Source organism: Oncorhynchus nerka, linkage group LG1, assembly GCF_034236695.1.
Source record: "Oncorhynchus nerka isolate Pitt River linkage group LG1, Oner_Uvic_2.0, whole genome shotgun sequence".
NCBI classification, from domain to species: Eukaryota; Metazoa; Chordata; class Actinopteri; order Salmoniformes; family Salmonidae; genus Oncorhynchus; species Oncorhynchus nerka.
The window spans coordinates 34,602,454-34,619,543 of NC_088396.1; the positions used below are offsets into that span (position 1 = coordinate 34,602,454).

At 43.3% G+C, this 17,090-nt stretch overlaps 1 protein-coding gene across 1 annotated transcript in view; it reads left to right on the forward strand.

Moving 5' to 3' along the window:
• The window catches only part of ttn.1 (titin, tandem duplicate 1), a 169,639-nt gene that overhangs the window by 96,532 nt on the left and 56,017 nt on the right, over window positions 1–17,090 (forward strand). The window contains exons 133-158 of the mRNA XM_065018424.1: window positions 33–332; window positions 539–853; window positions 3,737–3,885; window positions 3,983–4,133; window positions 4,429–4,710; window positions 4,991–5,293; window positions 5,543–5,845; window positions 5,986–6,267; window positions 6,456–6,755; window positions 6,989–7,291; window positions 7,397–7,705; window positions 7,817–8,101; window positions 8,313–8,612; window positions 8,929–9,222; window positions 9,303–12,272; window positions 12,400–12,711; window positions 12,915–13,199; window positions 13,340–13,639; window positions 13,768–14,178; window positions 14,316–14,591; window positions 14,701–15,000; window positions 15,097–15,399; window positions 15,494–15,793; window positions 15,907–16,194; window positions 16,303–16,605; window positions 16,709–17,011. Coding sequence (XP_064874496.1) covers window positions 33–332; window positions 539–853; window positions 3,737–3,885; window positions 3,983–4,133; window positions 4,429–4,710; window positions 4,991–5,293; window positions 5,543–5,845; window positions 5,986–6,267; window positions 6,456–6,755; window positions 6,989–7,291; window positions 7,397–7,705; window positions 7,817–8,101; window positions 8,313–8,612; window positions 8,929–9,222; window positions 9,303–12,272; window positions 12,400–12,711; window positions 12,915–13,199; window positions 13,340–13,639; window positions 13,768–14,178; window positions 14,316–14,591; window positions 14,701–15,000; window positions 15,097–15,399; window positions 15,494–15,793; window positions 15,907–16,194; window positions 16,303–16,605; window positions 16,709–17,011 — 10,227 coding nt within the window. The remainder of the gene's footprint in view (window positions 1–32; window positions 333–538; window positions 854–3,736; window positions 3,886–3,982; window positions 4,134–4,428; window positions 4,711–4,990; window positions 5,294–5,542; window positions 5,846–5,985; window positions 6,268–6,455; window positions 6,756–6,988; window positions 7,292–7,396; window positions 7,706–7,816; window positions 8,102–8,312; window positions 8,613–8,928; window positions 9,223–9,302; window positions 12,273–12,399; window positions 12,712–12,914; window positions 13,200–13,339; window positions 13,640–13,767; window positions 14,179–14,315; window positions 14,592–14,700; window positions 15,001–15,096; window positions 15,400–15,493; window positions 15,794–15,906; window positions 16,195–16,302; window positions 16,606–16,708; window positions 17,012–17,090) is intronic.

Here is a 17,090-nt window from a genome sequence, read left to right on the forward strand (position 1 = left end):
ACTTAACAAATGGTACCGCTTCCTTTCTTCAGGACGTCCTGGACCACCATCCGGTCCTGTGAAGTTTGAGGAGGTCGACGCTGAGAAGATCACCCTGTCATGGCTGCCACCTAAGGATGACGGTGGCTCCAAAGTGACCAACTACGTCATTGAGAGGCGTGTAGCCAACAGGAAGACATGGATCCCTGTGACCAATGAACCCAAGGAGCGTATCTGGACGGTGGAGGGCCTGATGGAAGGGCATGAGTATGTGTTCCGAATTTGTGCTCAGAACAAATATGGAGTTGGAGAGCCTCTGGACAGTGAACCTGAAGAAGCCAGGAAACTCTATGGTAAGCGTAGAGAGCAAAATATCATGTTTTCATGAAAGGATTTGCATCAATCAATCAGATGTATGTAGAAAGCACTTTTTTCATTCATAGTTGTCATAAAGTGCTTTACAGTGACCATTCACATCATAATACACAAGTCTGATGAAAAACCTGAGAATGTTGAAGTCAAGATTAACAGAATTCATGTTTGTTTGTTTTTTATAAAGCTGTTCCCGGCCAATGTGAAAAGCCAACCATTTCAGCTGTTGACCATGATTCCATGATGGTCAACTGGGAAGAGCCAGAAGACGATGGAGGCAGTCCAGTGACTGGCTATTGGCTGGAGCGTAAGGAAACCACCTCTAAGCGCTGGAACAGGGTGACGCGCGACCCCATCCGGGCCATTGCTTTCGGGGTGTCCCATAATGTGACTGGACTCATTGAGGGGTCACAGTACCTCTTCCGGGTCACAGCTATCAACGCAGCAGGATGTGGACCTCCTAGCGCGTGCACCGACCCCATCTTCGCCAGAGATCCTATCTGTAAGTATTGTATGATACTTGATTTTACTCCTGCCCTTGGCTGTTTAAAATAGCACAGGCCCTTGACGAATGTCCTCCATCTCACTTGACTTAAGGCAAGTTTGTAAAGGTTGCACCGGTTGACAGTACGATACTTAAGTATGGCATTGGTTGAAGCTCAATGTTAAATATAAATCTCTCAACCATCATATCTTAGTGAATATGACACTAATGTCGATGAAAATTCTCAAATTCACTTAGAGGTACACAACACACTCCCTGCTGCTCGTCATGACCCATCCGGCTGAGAACCACAAACCGAAATGATAACAGGATCGTTAGGAATTGAGTTTACATAGCATTTTCTGCAAACACCTAGTTTAAAACGAAACTATAGCATCAATAAAGTGACATAAAAGTGACTATAGCATCCACAAAGTGACTATATCATCCATAAAGTGACTATAGCATCCATGAAGTGACTACAGCATCCATTGGACTTATACCATCCATGAAGTGACTATAGCATCCTTTGGACTTATAGCATCCATGAAGTGACTATAGCATCCATTGGACTTATAGCATCCATAAAGTGACTATAGCATCCATGAAGTGACTATAGCATCCTTTGGACTTATAACATCCATAAAGTGACTATAGCATCCATGAAGTGACTATAGCATCCATTGGACTTATAGCATCCATAAAGTGACTACAGCATCCATTGGACATATAGCATCCATAAAGTGACTATAGCATCCATTGGACATATAGCATCCATGAAGTGACTATAGCATCCATTGGACTTATAGCATCCATAAAGTGACTACAGCATCCATTGGACATATAGCATCCATAAAGTGACTATAGCATCCTTTGGACTTATAGCATCCATGAAGTGACTATAGCATCCTTTGGACTTATAGCATCCATGAAGTGACTATAGCATCCATTGGACTTATAGCATCCATGAAGTGACTATAGCATCCTTTGGACTTATAGCATCCATAAAGTGACTATAGCATCCATTGGACTTATAGCATCCATAAAGTGACTATAGCATCCATTGGACTTATAGCATCCATAAAGTGACTTTAGCATCCATTGGACTTATAGCATCCATAAAGTGACTTTAGCATCCATTGGACTTATAGCATCCATAAAGTGACTATAGCATCCATTGGACTTATAGCATCCATAAAGTGACTATAGCATCCATAAAGTGACTATAGCATCCATAAAGTGACTATAGCATCCATAAACTGACTACAGCATCCATTGGATTTATAGCATCCATAAAGTGACTACAGCATCCATAAAGTGACTACAGCATCCATTGGACTTATAGCATCCATAAAGTGACTATAGCATCCATAAAGTGATTATAGCATCCATTGGACTTATAGCATCCATAAAGTGACTATAGCATCCATAAAGTGACTATAGCATCCATAAAGTGACTACAGCATCCATTGGACTTATAGCATCCATGAAGTGACTATAGCATCCATAAAGTGACTACAGCATCCATTGGACTTATAGCATCCATAAAGTGACTATAGCATCCATAAAGTGACTATAGCATCTATAAGGTGACTACAGCATCCATTGGACTTATAGCATCCATGAAGTGACTATAGCATCCATTGGACTTATAGCATCCATAAAGTGACTATAGCATCCATTGGATTGACTAAGTTTGTGGGTGCAACAATTTATTGCTCTCGCGTGCCCATTTCTGTCCATTAAGAACCAATGATATGCTACCTTTTTGTAGCATTTCTGACAATGTTTTTCAGCCGAAGCTCAGAGTTCTAGCACCGGGTCAAACAACTCAGTTGCTTGGCAACGATGCACACTCGACATCCCAACTGCCACCAATATTCCACATTAGAAAATCTATTTGTGCACATTCTCCTGGGAGCGGTCTTGTAGTAGCTAGCATGACATGCTATGAAACATGGGCAGTGCACTCAGGGAGTGACAACAGAGTTGTAAAAAGAAAATTACATCTCTCTACTTCCGCACTATGTACAAGTCTATCGGTCGCCAGTGATTGCATCAGCTGATTTGGCTTGTTGTAGACTGCCTGCTGCTAGCTAGCCGTGGTTAGCTGCAATTTCATATGAAGTGGCTGGCTCATGCTAAGCTAGCTAGATAACTTGTCCATTAGCTAGCTAGCTTTCATGTACATTATGAAACGTTAGAAATACCACCCCTTCAAGCACTACAGTCCTTTGCTAGATGTGCGACTAAAACCAGCTCTGCAAATACTTTTAGATGTTTTAAGATTTCTTGATTTATGTTGATTTATTCAGATTATTTTTGAAATATACTTGTTTGTACTTGATCGTGAACGCGCATATCAAGTGATCGAGTGTTCACACTGGGCACACACTGGTTGAATCAAACTTGTTTCCACGTCATTTCAATGAAATTACGTTGAACCAACATAGAATATCCATTAATTTGTGCTCCCGGTTGGCGCAGTGGTCTAAGGCACTGCATCTCAGTGCAAGAGGTGTCACCCTGGTTCAAATCCAGGCTGGAACACGTCCAGTTGTGACTGGGAGTCCCATAGGGCGGTGCACAATTGGCCTGGGGTAGGCCGTCATTGTAAATAAGAATTTGTTCTTAACTGACTTGCCTAGTTAAATAAAGTTAATATATACAAATAATAATAAAATAATTCTATGGGTTTGAAGTGTTCGGAGATTCAGACATTATTTGAATAGACTAGAAGGCATGGGTGGAGTAGTCATTGTGGTGCTCATGTGAATTTACTTTCTTTTTCGGCTTCAGACCAATGCCTACTTGTAGTTTTTTGTTTTTAATAGCTTATTAATAGCAGATTTCTCAACCATATTTCAGTGTTTTAAACATGGTTTGAATTTGATTGTGTAGCTGTCCCTGGACCTCCAACACCAAAGGTCACAGACTGGACCAAGTCATCAGTGGATCTAGTCTGGATCCCACCTCTGAAGGATGGTGGATCTAAGATCACGGGATACATTGTTGAATACTCAGAGGATGGAACAGACAAATGGGTTAAAGTAAGTATAATGATTGTTTTTGTAATTTTAATGTTTTTTTCCCAATAAGGTAACCTGTATGTGCACAAGTTTTACATAACATATGTTTTTGTTTCAGGCTAAAGACAAGGAGCACAGAAGCACCAAGTTGGTCATTACTGGATTGAAGACCGGTGGATTCTACAAGTTTAGAGTGACAGCGTTGAATGCTGCAGGCCCCAGCGAACCCGGTGAAGTCCCAGACGCTATTAAGGTTGAAGACAGGACAAGTGAGTTAACTTCTTAAATTTCTCCTTCTTGAAATTATGATCTCTTGTTTTAGGAGAAATAGATTGATTAATAGATGAATCATTATCCTCTATTCATACTTCATTGGAATGTACCTACCGACAAACCAATGTCCTAATTTTCTTGACTTTTCCTGCTTTTCTTTATTGACCTGTTTACATCCGCATATGATAATATCATGGTTTTAAATTCTTCATCTGCTCCCTGAAATTGTGATCTAGTTGATCTGTTTGGGATAAATGGAATGATAATATTATGTTTTTATGCCTATCACAGTTGCTCCTGAGGTTGACCTTGATGCCACAGTGAAGGAAAGGATGGTGGTCCATGCCGGTGGTGTGATCCGCATCCTGGCCTTTGTGTCTGGCCAGCCTGCTCCAAAGATCACATGGAGCCGTGATGACGGTGCTCTACCACCAGAAAGTGCAGTTGAGACCACCGCCATCAGCTCATCGCTGGTCATCAAGCCCTGTACCAGAAGACACCAAGGAGTCTATACTCTGACTGCTGCTAACTCAGGAGGAGAAAAGAAGAGATCTATCATTGTTGATGTCCTGGGTAAGTGTGTAGAAATTACAGGAAATAATCAATAAATAAGATAGGAACTCATACACATGCAGAACCAGGACGACACTTAAAGAAGTGTGTGTGATACTCAAGTTGAGATACTCTAATTAGATTGTAATGTGGAAAAACAATCTTGTGTCCACAAGTTATTATCTCTTGTACACAATTTATTTATATTTTTTCTCCGCTGTCCCTGTAGCAGCTCAATAACAACCATGCATGTTACCACAAATAGAACAGAGGTCTCACAATATTTCATGTTCTTCCTCAGATGTCCCTGGTCCAGTTGGCGTACCCTTCACCTCAGAGAACCTCACTAGCGACTCCTGCAAGCTGAACTGGTTTTGTCCTGAGGATGATGGTGGTTCTGCCATCACCAACTACATCATTGAGAAGCGCGATGCGGAGAGGAAGGCCTGGACTGCCCTGTCCTACACAGTCACCAGACACACTGCTGTGGCCCACGGACTGCAGAATGGAAAAGCGTACTTCTTTAGAATCGCAGCTGAGAACTCCATTGGAGTTGGACCTTTTGTTAACACCTCATGTGAAATCATCATAAAGGATCCCATCAGTAAGTCTGGTCTACATACATAACTATATTGAGATTACTTTTTCTTGGCCTGGGGTGGTCAAGCGGTATAACCCACTGCTTCTCAAGCACATGTACAGTACATTGTACCACTGCCTGTATGTGTTCTTTCAGCACTCTCTCCTAACTGCCCCACTCCTTTAAAAAAATATATATAATTTTATTTTATTTCTTATTATGACATTTAAAAAATGTGATGTGATGAGTAATCTATTGTGTTGTGTTACCCAGCCGTTCCAGACCGCCCAGAGGACCTTGAAGTAACAGCAGTTCATAAAGACTATATCAGCTTAACATGGAAACCTCCTGTGTCTGACGGAGGGTCAGAGATCACCAAGTACATCCTGGAGGCCCGTATGATCGGCAAGGACAAGTTCACACGTCTGACAAAGGAGAAACTGATGGAGAGGAGATTCACCTACGACGGTCTGAGAGATGGGGACACCTATGAGTTCAGAGTTATCGCTGTGAATGAAATTGGGCCCAGCAAGCCATCGTTCTGCACCAAACCAATCACCTGCAAAGATGAACTTGGTGAGATGGACGCCGTTTTCTACTTTGATTCTACCAAATCACTTTGATTAAACTTGATTGTAGAATACCGAAAACAGAGGATGTTTTGAATTGAAATCTTATCTTGAAATATAGTAATGATGTTGAATGTCCTTTTTCAGAACCACCAACCATTGAGCTTGACTTCCGTGACAAGATCATCATCCATGTTGGGGAGAGCATGGCTCTCCAGGGTCGCTACACCGGAAAGCCCTCTCCATCTATCATGTGGTACAGAGATGACGAAGAGCTGAAAGCAGATCAGCACATCAAGTTCAAAAACTCACTGACCACCATGACTTTAGGCCTTATGAAAGCCAAGCGCGAGCACAGCGGCAGATACTGCGTGCTGGTTGAAAACAGCACCGGCTCTCGAAAGGGCATTTGCAATGTGACCGTTGTAGGTAAGTTGTTATTCAGTCAAGCTGAAAATCTCACATCAATGGCCTCTAATATTATTTGTTTAATTGATGTAAAAAAAAAAAAAAAAAAAACATAGATGAACCAAAGTTAAAGTTTTGAACCAAAGTGACCAAACCATTATCATAAATTATGAACCAAAGTGACCAACACATTATGGTTTTCTATCCAGATCGCCCAACACCACCAGTGGGTCCAGTCATCTTTGATGAAGTTCACAGAGAGTTTATGGTGATCTCTTGGAAACCTCCTATTGATTCTGGCGGAGTGGATGTGTCCAACTACATCATTGACCAGAGAGACGTCAATAGTGACATCTGGAGGAATGTAACATCTGCTTCGACGAAGTTGACGTGCAAAATCCCCAGGTTGATTGAGGGAAAAGAGTACATCATGAGAATCTGTGCTGAGAACATGTATGGAATCAGTGACCCACTGGATTCAGAGGAGATGAGAGCCAAAGATCTCTTCAGTACGTAATCACTGCAATAGATTGAAATTATTTAGGTTGTGTCTCAAATGGCACCTTATTCCCTATATAGTGCACTACTTTTGACCAGAGCCCTATGGGCCTTGGCTAAACGTAATGCACTATACAGGGAATAGGTTGCCATTTGGGATAAAACCATTATTTACTTATTTTTTTGTCCACTTGAGTGCCGTTGTTGCTGTTCCTAATGTGACTTGTTATCCTGTGTTTTACAGGAGTGCCTGAGGCACCAGAGATGCCCAACGTGAGGGAGGTGTATGCTGACAACTGCCTTGTGCTTTGGAGCAGACCTCGTGATGGCGGCAAGCCCATCACTAACTACATATTGGAGAAGAAGGAGCCAGCTGCAAAGAGATGGTCTCGTGCCACCAGAGAACCCCTCTACCCAACTACTCAGTTCAGGGTGCTTGACCTTATTGAAGGCTGTCAATATCAATTCCGGGTTATGGCAGAGAATGAAATCGGCACTGGTGACCCTAGTCCCCCATCAAACACAATTCTTGCCAAAGATCCAATTGGTAAGTCTATTAACTATTTTAAAAAGCCCAATAAGCTATTTAGTCTATTGTAAATTATTGATATGAAGTTAGGATTGGTAACTGATGCATTTTCTCTCTGTATAGTTCCTCCCAGCCCCCCTGTACTGCCAGAGGCAATCGACAAGACCAAGGATACCGTAAGCCTGAAATGGCAGCTACCTCGCCATGATGGCAAAGGCAAAATCTTTGGTTACCTTGTTGAGTACCAGAAGGTTGGTGCAGTAGAATGGTCACAGGGCAATGAGACTCCTGAAGAGTGCCCAGAATGCAACTATGTTCTAAAGGGCCTGGAAGACGGAGCAGAGTACAACATCAGGGTCTTCACTGTGAATGCTGCTGGACGCTCTGAGCCTGCCCCTTGTAAACAAACAGTGAAAGTACATGACAGACTGGGTAAGTAGTTCATTTTGATTTATTATTGACTTTATATCAATGTGGAAATGATCATCAATAATTCTATGTGCAACTTGTACAATAATATATTTTTGTTGTATCCCTATACAGAGAAACCAGAGTTGCTGCTTGATGCCAATATGTCCCGTGACCATCTTGCGATGGTAGGAACTAATATTACTCTCAGTTCAGTGATCAAGGGCATGCCACCTCCCACTGTAGCATGGCAGAAGAACGGAGAAGAGGTTCCCGCAGATCGTTGTACCATTGCTGCCACTGCCAATGGCAGCAAACTTGTTATGCTCAACTGTGTCCGCTCAGACAGCGGCAACTACACACTCACTATTGAAAATGCAGCTGGAAAGAAGTCCGCTACATGCACAGTGCTCACCTTAGGTATGTTACATTTAACTGAGAACAATTAATAAGAAGTTTGTTTATTTGAGAAAAATCCCAACAAATGGTTGCTCTAATTATGCATAGTTAACACAAAATGCAATGTACTGTATGCTGTTTATTTTCCGCTTGTTTGTTGGGACATGTCATTTATTTAAGTAAAAAAGGAACATGTGTTGATTAATTCATTAATATTTGCGTGTTTATCTAGATAAACCCGGACCTCCTCGGGATCTGAAAATCTCTGAGATCACCAGTGAGTCAGCCTACCTGACCTGGAAGGTTCCTGAGGATGATGGAGGGGCTGTCATCTCTCACTACGTTGTGGAAAAGAAAGACGTGGCGGCTGAGAAATGGGTGCCCGTCGCTGCAGCAAACAAGAAGCCTAGTCTGATGGCTCTGTATCTTATGGAAGGAGTCCAGTATCTGTTCCGTGTTGCTGCTGAGAACCAGTTTGGCAGAGGTTCCTACATCATGACTAAGACGCCGATCAAGGCTGTTGATCCTCTTTGTGAGTACTGATGATAACAAGAATGGAATAGAATGGAATACCCTTACGGAAGTGTTCCAAAAACACTTGTTTTCACATGATTTCACATGAGAAATTTGATTTTCCACATGTGAAATCATGTGTTTTTCTGTAAGGGATAAAATCGCTTAGAATGTTATTGCCCATCGGAGGACGGTAGAAAAATATTTGCCATCCTCAGATGGATAATAAAGTTATATTCTATATGTTTTTGAACACTTCGGTGACAATTTCCCAAATGTTTACCAACCATCTATTACGATTCATCATTTGATTTTCAAAATTGAATGACTTTCAGATCCACCCGGTCCACCAAAGAATCTACACCACATCGACGTAGATAAGACTGAAGTCTGGCTCCAATGGGATTGGCCAGACCGCGACGGAGGAAGTGAGATCACTGGATTCATCGTTGAGCACCAGGAGGGAGAGGGAAAAGACTGGGTCACCTTCAAGACTGTCACCAATCCTCATAGCCATGTCACTGGACTGGAGGAGGGAAAGACATACAGGTTCCGTGTGAAGTCCCAGAATGCTGTTGGCGTGAGCCGTCCTGACACCAGTGTCCCTGTAACCTGCCAGGAGAAACTCTGTAAGACTTCTTTGATCAACAATAAGAATAAATAACAGCCCACATGCCTCAGAGTCTAACATTGATGTTTCTTTTTTCAGTGCCACCAACTATTTCAGTGGATGTGAAGCTTATTGAGGGTTTGATTGTCAAGGCTGGAAGCACTATCGTACTCCCAGCAGTCATGAAAGGAATTCCTACTCCCACAGCCAAGTGGGTGAGTGACGGAAAGGAACTGGAAACAAAGGGCAACGTCAAGATCGACACTGAGGGCATGAACACATCTCTCACCATCACTGGATGTGTCAGAGGTGACACTGGAGAGTATCTCCTCACCGTGGCAAACCCTGCTGGAAGCAAGACTGTTGCTCTGCACGTCACTGTGCTCGATGTCCCAGGTGCCCCCATTGGCCCGATCAACATCCTTGAAGTTACCCCTGACCACATGGTCATCAACTGGAGACCACCTAAAGATGATGGTGGCACTCCTTTGACGTGTTACATTGTTGAAAAGAAGGATACCAAAAAGGCATGGGAACCATGGTCAGTTGTGTGCTCAGGATGCACTGGTACAAAGGCTAAAATTTCTCGATTGGAGAAAGGTCGTGAATATATTCTGCGTGTCCGTGCAGAAAACAAGGTGGGCATTGGTGCTGGACTTGAGAGTCCTCCCACTATTGCCAAACATATGTTTGATCCACCTGGCCCTCCAGGCCAGCCAACCTGCTCTGATATCACAGAGAATGCTGTGACCATAGAATGGACTCTGCCTGAATTTGATGGTGGCAGTCCAGTCAGTGGCTATGTAGTAGAGCGCAGAGAAATGACAGGGAAATGGATCCGCGTCAACAAGACACCTGTATTGGATCTCCGATACAGAGCATCAGGTCTGTTTGAGAACAACAGCTACGAGTTCAGAATCTTTGCTGAGAACGTTGCTGGCGTCAGCGAGCCCTCTCCTGTATCAGATCCAGTGAAGTGCACCCGTCCTATTACTAAGCCAGGACCCCCATTAAACCCTAAGCTGAGGGACTGGAGCAAGTCATATGCTGACTTGGTGTGGACCAAGCCAACAAGAGATGGAGGCAGCCCCATCTTAGGTTATATAGTTGAATGTCAGAAATCAGCCAGCGCCAAATGGGAGAAAGTTCATAAGGATCTCATCCCGATGTGCGCATTTAGAGCAATGGGACTTACTGAGGGCATGGAATACAGGTTCCGCATTAGCGCTTCCAATATTATTGGAGATGGAAAACCTACAGAGCTCTCAGAAACAGTCCTTGCCAAGGACATTCTGGTTCCCCCAGAGCTGACAGTTGATGTTGCTTGCCGTGACCTTCTGACAGTTAGGGTGGGACAGAGTATCAATCTTGTTACTAGAGTTAAAGGTAGACCAGATCCTGATATCACTTGGTCTAAGGATGCCAAGATTCTTGGCATAGACAGGCGTACTGAGATGAACAACAACTTCCCTCTGGTTGAGCTGGTGATTTCAGATGCAGTAAGGCAAGATTATGGAAAGTATGCTATCCTTGCTAAAAACAGCAGTGGTCAAGCACAGGCTACCATTATTGTGAATGTGCTTGACACTCCAGGCGTCTGTCAGAATCTGAAGACCACTTACGTGACAAAAGAATCCTGCATGGTTTCCTGGGAGAACCCAGAGGATAATGGAGGAACTGAAATAACACAGTACATTATTGAGAGCCGTCAACCTAGTCAAAGGAATTGGACAGTGGTATCAAATGATTGCACCAAACGCCTTATGAAGGCACCACTCCATGAGGGTTGTGAATACTTCTTCCGTGTGAGTGCAGAGAACAAAATTGGTGCTGGACCTTCAACAGAGACCAAAACAGCCATCCTTGCTGTTGATCCCATTGAGAAGCCTGGTGACCCTATTGACTTCATTATCTCTGAGATCGGCAAGACATTCGTCTTCCTGAAATGGAAGAGACCAGACTATGATGGTGGCAGCCGTAACCTGGGCTACCATGTTGAAAAGAAACCTAAAGTGGCAGAGGAATGGGAGAGACTGCACAAGGGTGCGATTAAGGAAACTTACTTCATGGCAGACAAGTGCATTGAAAACGAAATTTACCAGTTCAGGGTACAGACAAAGAATGAAGGAGGTGAGAGCAACTGGGTGACAACTGCTGAGGTTGAGGTTAAAGAACAGTTAGTGGTGCCAGAGATCAAGATGAAGTTGCAATGGACTCTAGTGGTTAATGCCGGTGACGCCATTCCAATTGAAGCTGATGTCAAGGGAAAACCAGCTCCGGAAGTAAAGTGGACAAAGGAGAAAGACACAGGGGACATCACCAAGAGCCCAAGGCTCCAAATAGAAGCCGGTGTAGAATTCTCTAAATTCCTGTTGACAAACTCAAGACGTGGAGATACTGGAAAATATAACATCACTGCTACCAATAGTGCTGGAACAGCCACTGGATGGGCGAATGTATGTGTGCTTGATAGACCTGGTCCTATCAGCAACCTAGTTGTAAATGGTGTTACAGTGGATAGGTGCATGTTGACATGGGATATGCCAGATGATGATGGTGGATGTGAAATTTATAACTACATCATAGAAAAGTGTGAGAAGAAGAGAATGGTGTGGTCCATACATTCTTCTGCTGTGATCACCAACTCTGCTAAAGTAACCCGCCTTGTAGAAGGAAATGAATATATATTCAGGGTGCGTGCAGAAAACAAGATGGGGGCAGGTCCTGCAGTGGAGAGCGCACCTATTGTGGCAAGGACCGAATTCAGTAAACCTGGCATTCCAGAAGCACCAGAAGTTATCAAGATCTCCAAGGAGGAGATGACCGTTACATGGAACCCTCCTGAGAATAACGGTGGAAAGGAAATCTCTGGTTACATTCTGGAGAAAAAGGAAGAATTCGGAGTACGATGGTCTCCTTGCACAAAGCATTCCATTGATTCGACCCAACTGACTGTCACTGGTTTGCTGCGTGATCATGAATATCAGTTCCGCGTCAGGGCTGAGAATGAAATAGGACTTGGTGAACCAAGCAAACCCTCAAGATCACTCGCCGCCAGGGATTCTCTTGGTATGTATAGTACAGCAGTTCTAAATATGATAAAATCATACATTCACAATGGTTTTGCTTTAGCCTTTGTATATCCAAAGTATCTGTGTTAATATGCAGTTTGTTTATTTCGTTTTGATATTTTCAGATGTCCCAGCCCCTCCAACAAATCTGAAGGTTGGTGACAGTACAAGGACCTCTGTAGCACTGAAGTGGACAAAGCCTGTTTCTGATGGTGGAGCTCCTATCATTGGTTATGTGGTGGAAATGAGGATCAAGGGAAACAAGGATGCGGCATGGAAGAGGTGTAATGTCGCAGCCCAGCTAATTGTATGTGAATTCACTGTCTCCAGTCTGGATGATCATGAATGGTATGAATTCCGCGTTTCTGCTCAAAATCAATGCGGTATGAGCTTAACGGCGGATCTTACGATGCCCGTGCAACCCAAGGATATCCTTGGTGAGTCCTAAAATACATTTACATTTTACATTCACATTTTTGTAATTTAGCAGATGGGCTCATCCCGATTGACTTAGTCAGTGAATAGTAAATAGTACTAGAGTTTGTTTAATGTGGCATATTTCAGTTGAATTACATTGTGTGAAAGATCATTAGTGTATCATCACACTAATACATCTATCTACACCTTCTTCGACCAACAGAGGCACCTGAAATTGACATGGATGCTAGTCTGAAGGACGGTCTGACAGTCAGGGCCGGATGTCCCATCCGACTGGTGGCAACCATCAAGGGAAGACCAGCTCCCAAAGTCTGCTGGAGAAGAATGGGTGTCGATAACGTTGTCAGGAAGGGCCATGTGGACATCATTGACACAATGACCTTCCTGGTTATCCCTGAAAGTACACGGGATGATTCAGGCAAATACTCCCTGACCCTGTCCAGCCCAGCTGGGGAGAAGGCAGTGTTTGTCAATGTCAAAGTACTGGGTAAGTAGTGTGTTTTCGCTCATCTCAGAACTGCTGCATTGCTCTATTGCTGCTTGCAGTTTGAATATCTGCCCATAATCTTATAATATGTTGTACTACATAAACATGTCAATGTGATTACATGTTTTTCCCCTCAACAGATACCCCAGGGCCTGTAGTGGGTCTGGATGCCACAGATATTAAACAGACGTCTGCCAAACTGGCATGGTCACCCCCTGAGAACGATGGTGGCAGTGCAGTCACTCATTACATTATTGAGAAGCGTGAAATCGATCGCAAGACCTGGGGACCAGTCGCAAACAATATTGAACAGACTGAAACCAACGTCAAGAAACTTGTTTCAGGCACAGAGTATTTCTTTAGAGTCACTGCTGTGAATGAATATGGTCCTGGAGTTGCGAAGGTCTCGCCAAAGTCCTACATGGCATCTGATCCTGTCAGTAAGTACCCTTTTGGTTGACCGTTTCATTAATGATCTAAGGACCATTCATTAGTTGCATTAGAAGCCTAGCCTTCAATTATTTAAGTCTGAAGTTTGACAACATTTTGCTGGTTTTCTTCTCCTCAGGCAAACCTGAACCATGCCCGAAGATTGATGTATTGGAAATTACAAAGAACAGTGCACTTCTGGGATGGCTGAAACCATTGGGTGATGGAGGAGCTAAGATAGATGGTTATATAGTTGAATATATGGGGCTCATCCCACCCAAACCAGAACCAGAACCAGCAGAACCAGTAGAAGGAGAGGAAGCTGCTCATCCTCCGGAACCTGTACCTGCACCTGTGGTTGTGGAAGAACCAGCGGAAGAGAAGCCAGAACCACAATGGATGGCATACACAACTGTTAAAAATTTAACCCTTTCAGTTAGCGGACTCAAGGAGGGTATGAAGTATAAATTCCGGGTGGCCGCAAGAAATATTATGGGTCGCAGTTCGTACACTGAAACTAGGGACGCTTATGAGATCAAGGAACAGATGCGTAAGTTTTCTTTTTTTTGCAACCAATGTTATTCACAACATATCCACACATAATAGAATTGTGATTTTTGTGTGTGATGAGGAATTATTTTTCATCAAATCAAGTTAACAAAAAAATCATTTTTATTTGGTTTTCAGTGGAACCCAAGATTATGATGGCGGAGGCTGTGTCTGCCAAAGCAGGAGCTAAACTCAGAGTGGAAGCTCTTGTGTCTGGAAAGCCAGCACCAACCTGCACATGGATGCGAGGAGATGACAATGTTGTTTCCTCTAGTCGTCTTGCTGTGCACAAATCTGCAAACATGTGTGTGCTCATCATCAAAGACGTGTCCAGAACCGACAGTGGAATATACAGTTTGGTTGCTGAGAACAGCTGTGCTAAAGTAGATCAGCATATTAAAATCATCATCAGAGGTTTGTATCTTAATTGCATAAAATAATTAGTCGGTTCTATTTTCAAACTATTCGAATGAAAATTGTGTTAGATATGAATGCTGATAATGACTGTATGTTAATGTTTCAGATATCCCCGGAGCGCCTGAGCCTCCATTTGAGATCAGTGACATTGACGCTGATGCCTGCACACTCTCTTGGAAAGCACCAATTGAAGATGGCGGAAGCCAGATTACAAACTACGTAGTGGAGAAGTGTGACGTGATCAGAGGCGACTGGGTAAACGCTGTATCGTCCTGTGGCAAGACTGGCTGCAGACTGGGAAAGCTCATCCCTGGAAAGGAATACATCTTCCGTGTCCGTTCTGAGAATCGCTATGGAATCTCAGACCCCCTAACATCGGACAGGATGATTGCCAAATTCCCCTTCGGTGGGTTTCACACAAAAAATCTACTAAACTCTGTTGTATTGTTGTATCGTTCACTTAATCTAAAAGTTGTTTTTATTTGATGTATTTTATCAATAGATGTGTCCAGTGAGCCTTTAAACTGCCACATCACCAAGGTCAACAAGGACTGTATGTTTGTAGCCTGGGACAGACCTGAGAGTGATGGTGGCAGCCCTATTACTGGCTTCTACATTGAACGCAAAGAGAGGAACAGTCTCCTTTGGGTCAAAGCTAACGACTCAGTTGTCAGATCAATGGAATATCCCTGTGCAGGCCTTATTGAGGGCTTGGAATACAACTTCAGAGTATCTGCCATCAATCGTGCTGGACAGAGTAAACCAAGCAAGAAGTCTGACTTCGTCACAGCAAGGACACCAGTTGGTATGTGTATTTGTTATTCCTTTTTTTCTTTTATGATACATAAATCGTACGACTTCTTCCTCAAACATTGTGTACTTGATTTATTCCTGCACAGACACACCTGGCAAACCAGAGGTTCTTGATGTTACCAAGAATGCAGTCACCTTGGTCTGGACTAGACCAAAGAATGACGGTGGAAGCAAGATAATTGGATATTATGTTGAGGCCCTGAGGCTCCCTGGAGACAAATGGGTCCGTTGCAACACCAGCAGTCAGAATGTACCCAGAGAAGAGTACACTGCAACTGGATTGGAGGAAGACATGGAGTACCAGTTCAGAGTCATCGCAAAGACCGCTGTCAACATGAGCCGGGCATCAGACATCACAGACCCAGTTCTGGTCTCTGCAGAGAAGGGTAGGAATAGTGCATTGACATTTGTTTCCTCTAAATTAAGTACATATATGTATATACCATGGATTTGATTGGATTTTAGTGCATTTTTGACCATGTCTCAATGATCATTTCAGTGCCACCAAGAGTAGAAATTGGAATCCCAATGAAGAGGCTTAAGCCAGTGAAGGCTGGGGCAAATGTACTTCTTGAGGCAGAGGTGTTTGGAAAACCGATGCCCAAGGTTACATGGAAGAGGGGAGAGGAAGTATTGAGAGCTTCTGAGACGTTGAAGATGTCCCAGTTGAGACATCTCTTCAGCATAGAGCTTCTTGGAGTAACAAAGGAACACACAGGAGAGTATACTATTTTGGCAGAAAATGCAAGTGGATCCAAAACTGGAGAAATTAAGTTAACTGTTTTCGGTAAGTATAAAGACAGACAAAGATATATTTCAAGATATTTGTTTTTTTCAACTAGAAACATATTACATTTATTATAATCAAGAAACATAAACATATTCTTCTTCTTAGATGTCCCCGGTCCACCAGTCTCTGTCAAGTTTGGTGACGTGTTTGCCAATAGTGTCCAGATTAGTTGGGAGGCGCCTCTTGCCGATGGAGGCTCGGACATCACAAACTACATTGTTGACAAACGTGAGACCAGTAGAGCTGAATGGGCTCAGGTCGCAGCCCATATTCAGGGTGATGTGTTTGAACTCACCACAAAGAAACTGATTGAGGGACGGGAGTACCAGTTCCGCGTCCGCGCAGAGAATAGATTTGGGGTTGGAGAAGCCATCGTGACTGATCCCGTCTATGCCAGGAATCCATTCAGTAAGATTTCTATTTACTTTTTTCATATACTTTAATGCAGTAGTTTTAATACAGTAAATCATTTAACAGACTGTTGGTTTAATACTTGAATCATTATGTTTAGCTGTCCCTGGGGCATGTGAGGCACCAGTCATCACAAACATCACCAAAGAGCACATGACCGTTAGCTGGAAGGAACCTGCCGATGATGGCAAGTCAACCATCTTAGGATACATAGTGGAGAAGAAGGGAACCAAGGAAGTCAACTGGACTAAACTGAACAGGAAAGCCTTGATAGAGAGAACCCTGGAAGTTGCTGGTCTGTCAGAGGGAGCAGAGTATGAATTCAGAGTAATTGCCCTGAACAACGCTGGCCTTGGCAAACCCAGTGAGCCATCCACTGTGGCTTCAGCCCACGATCCTATCAGTAAGTGTCCAAACTTATTAAAACAATTTACCCAACATCAGTCTGGATGACAATCATTCTGGATGACAATGCACCTATA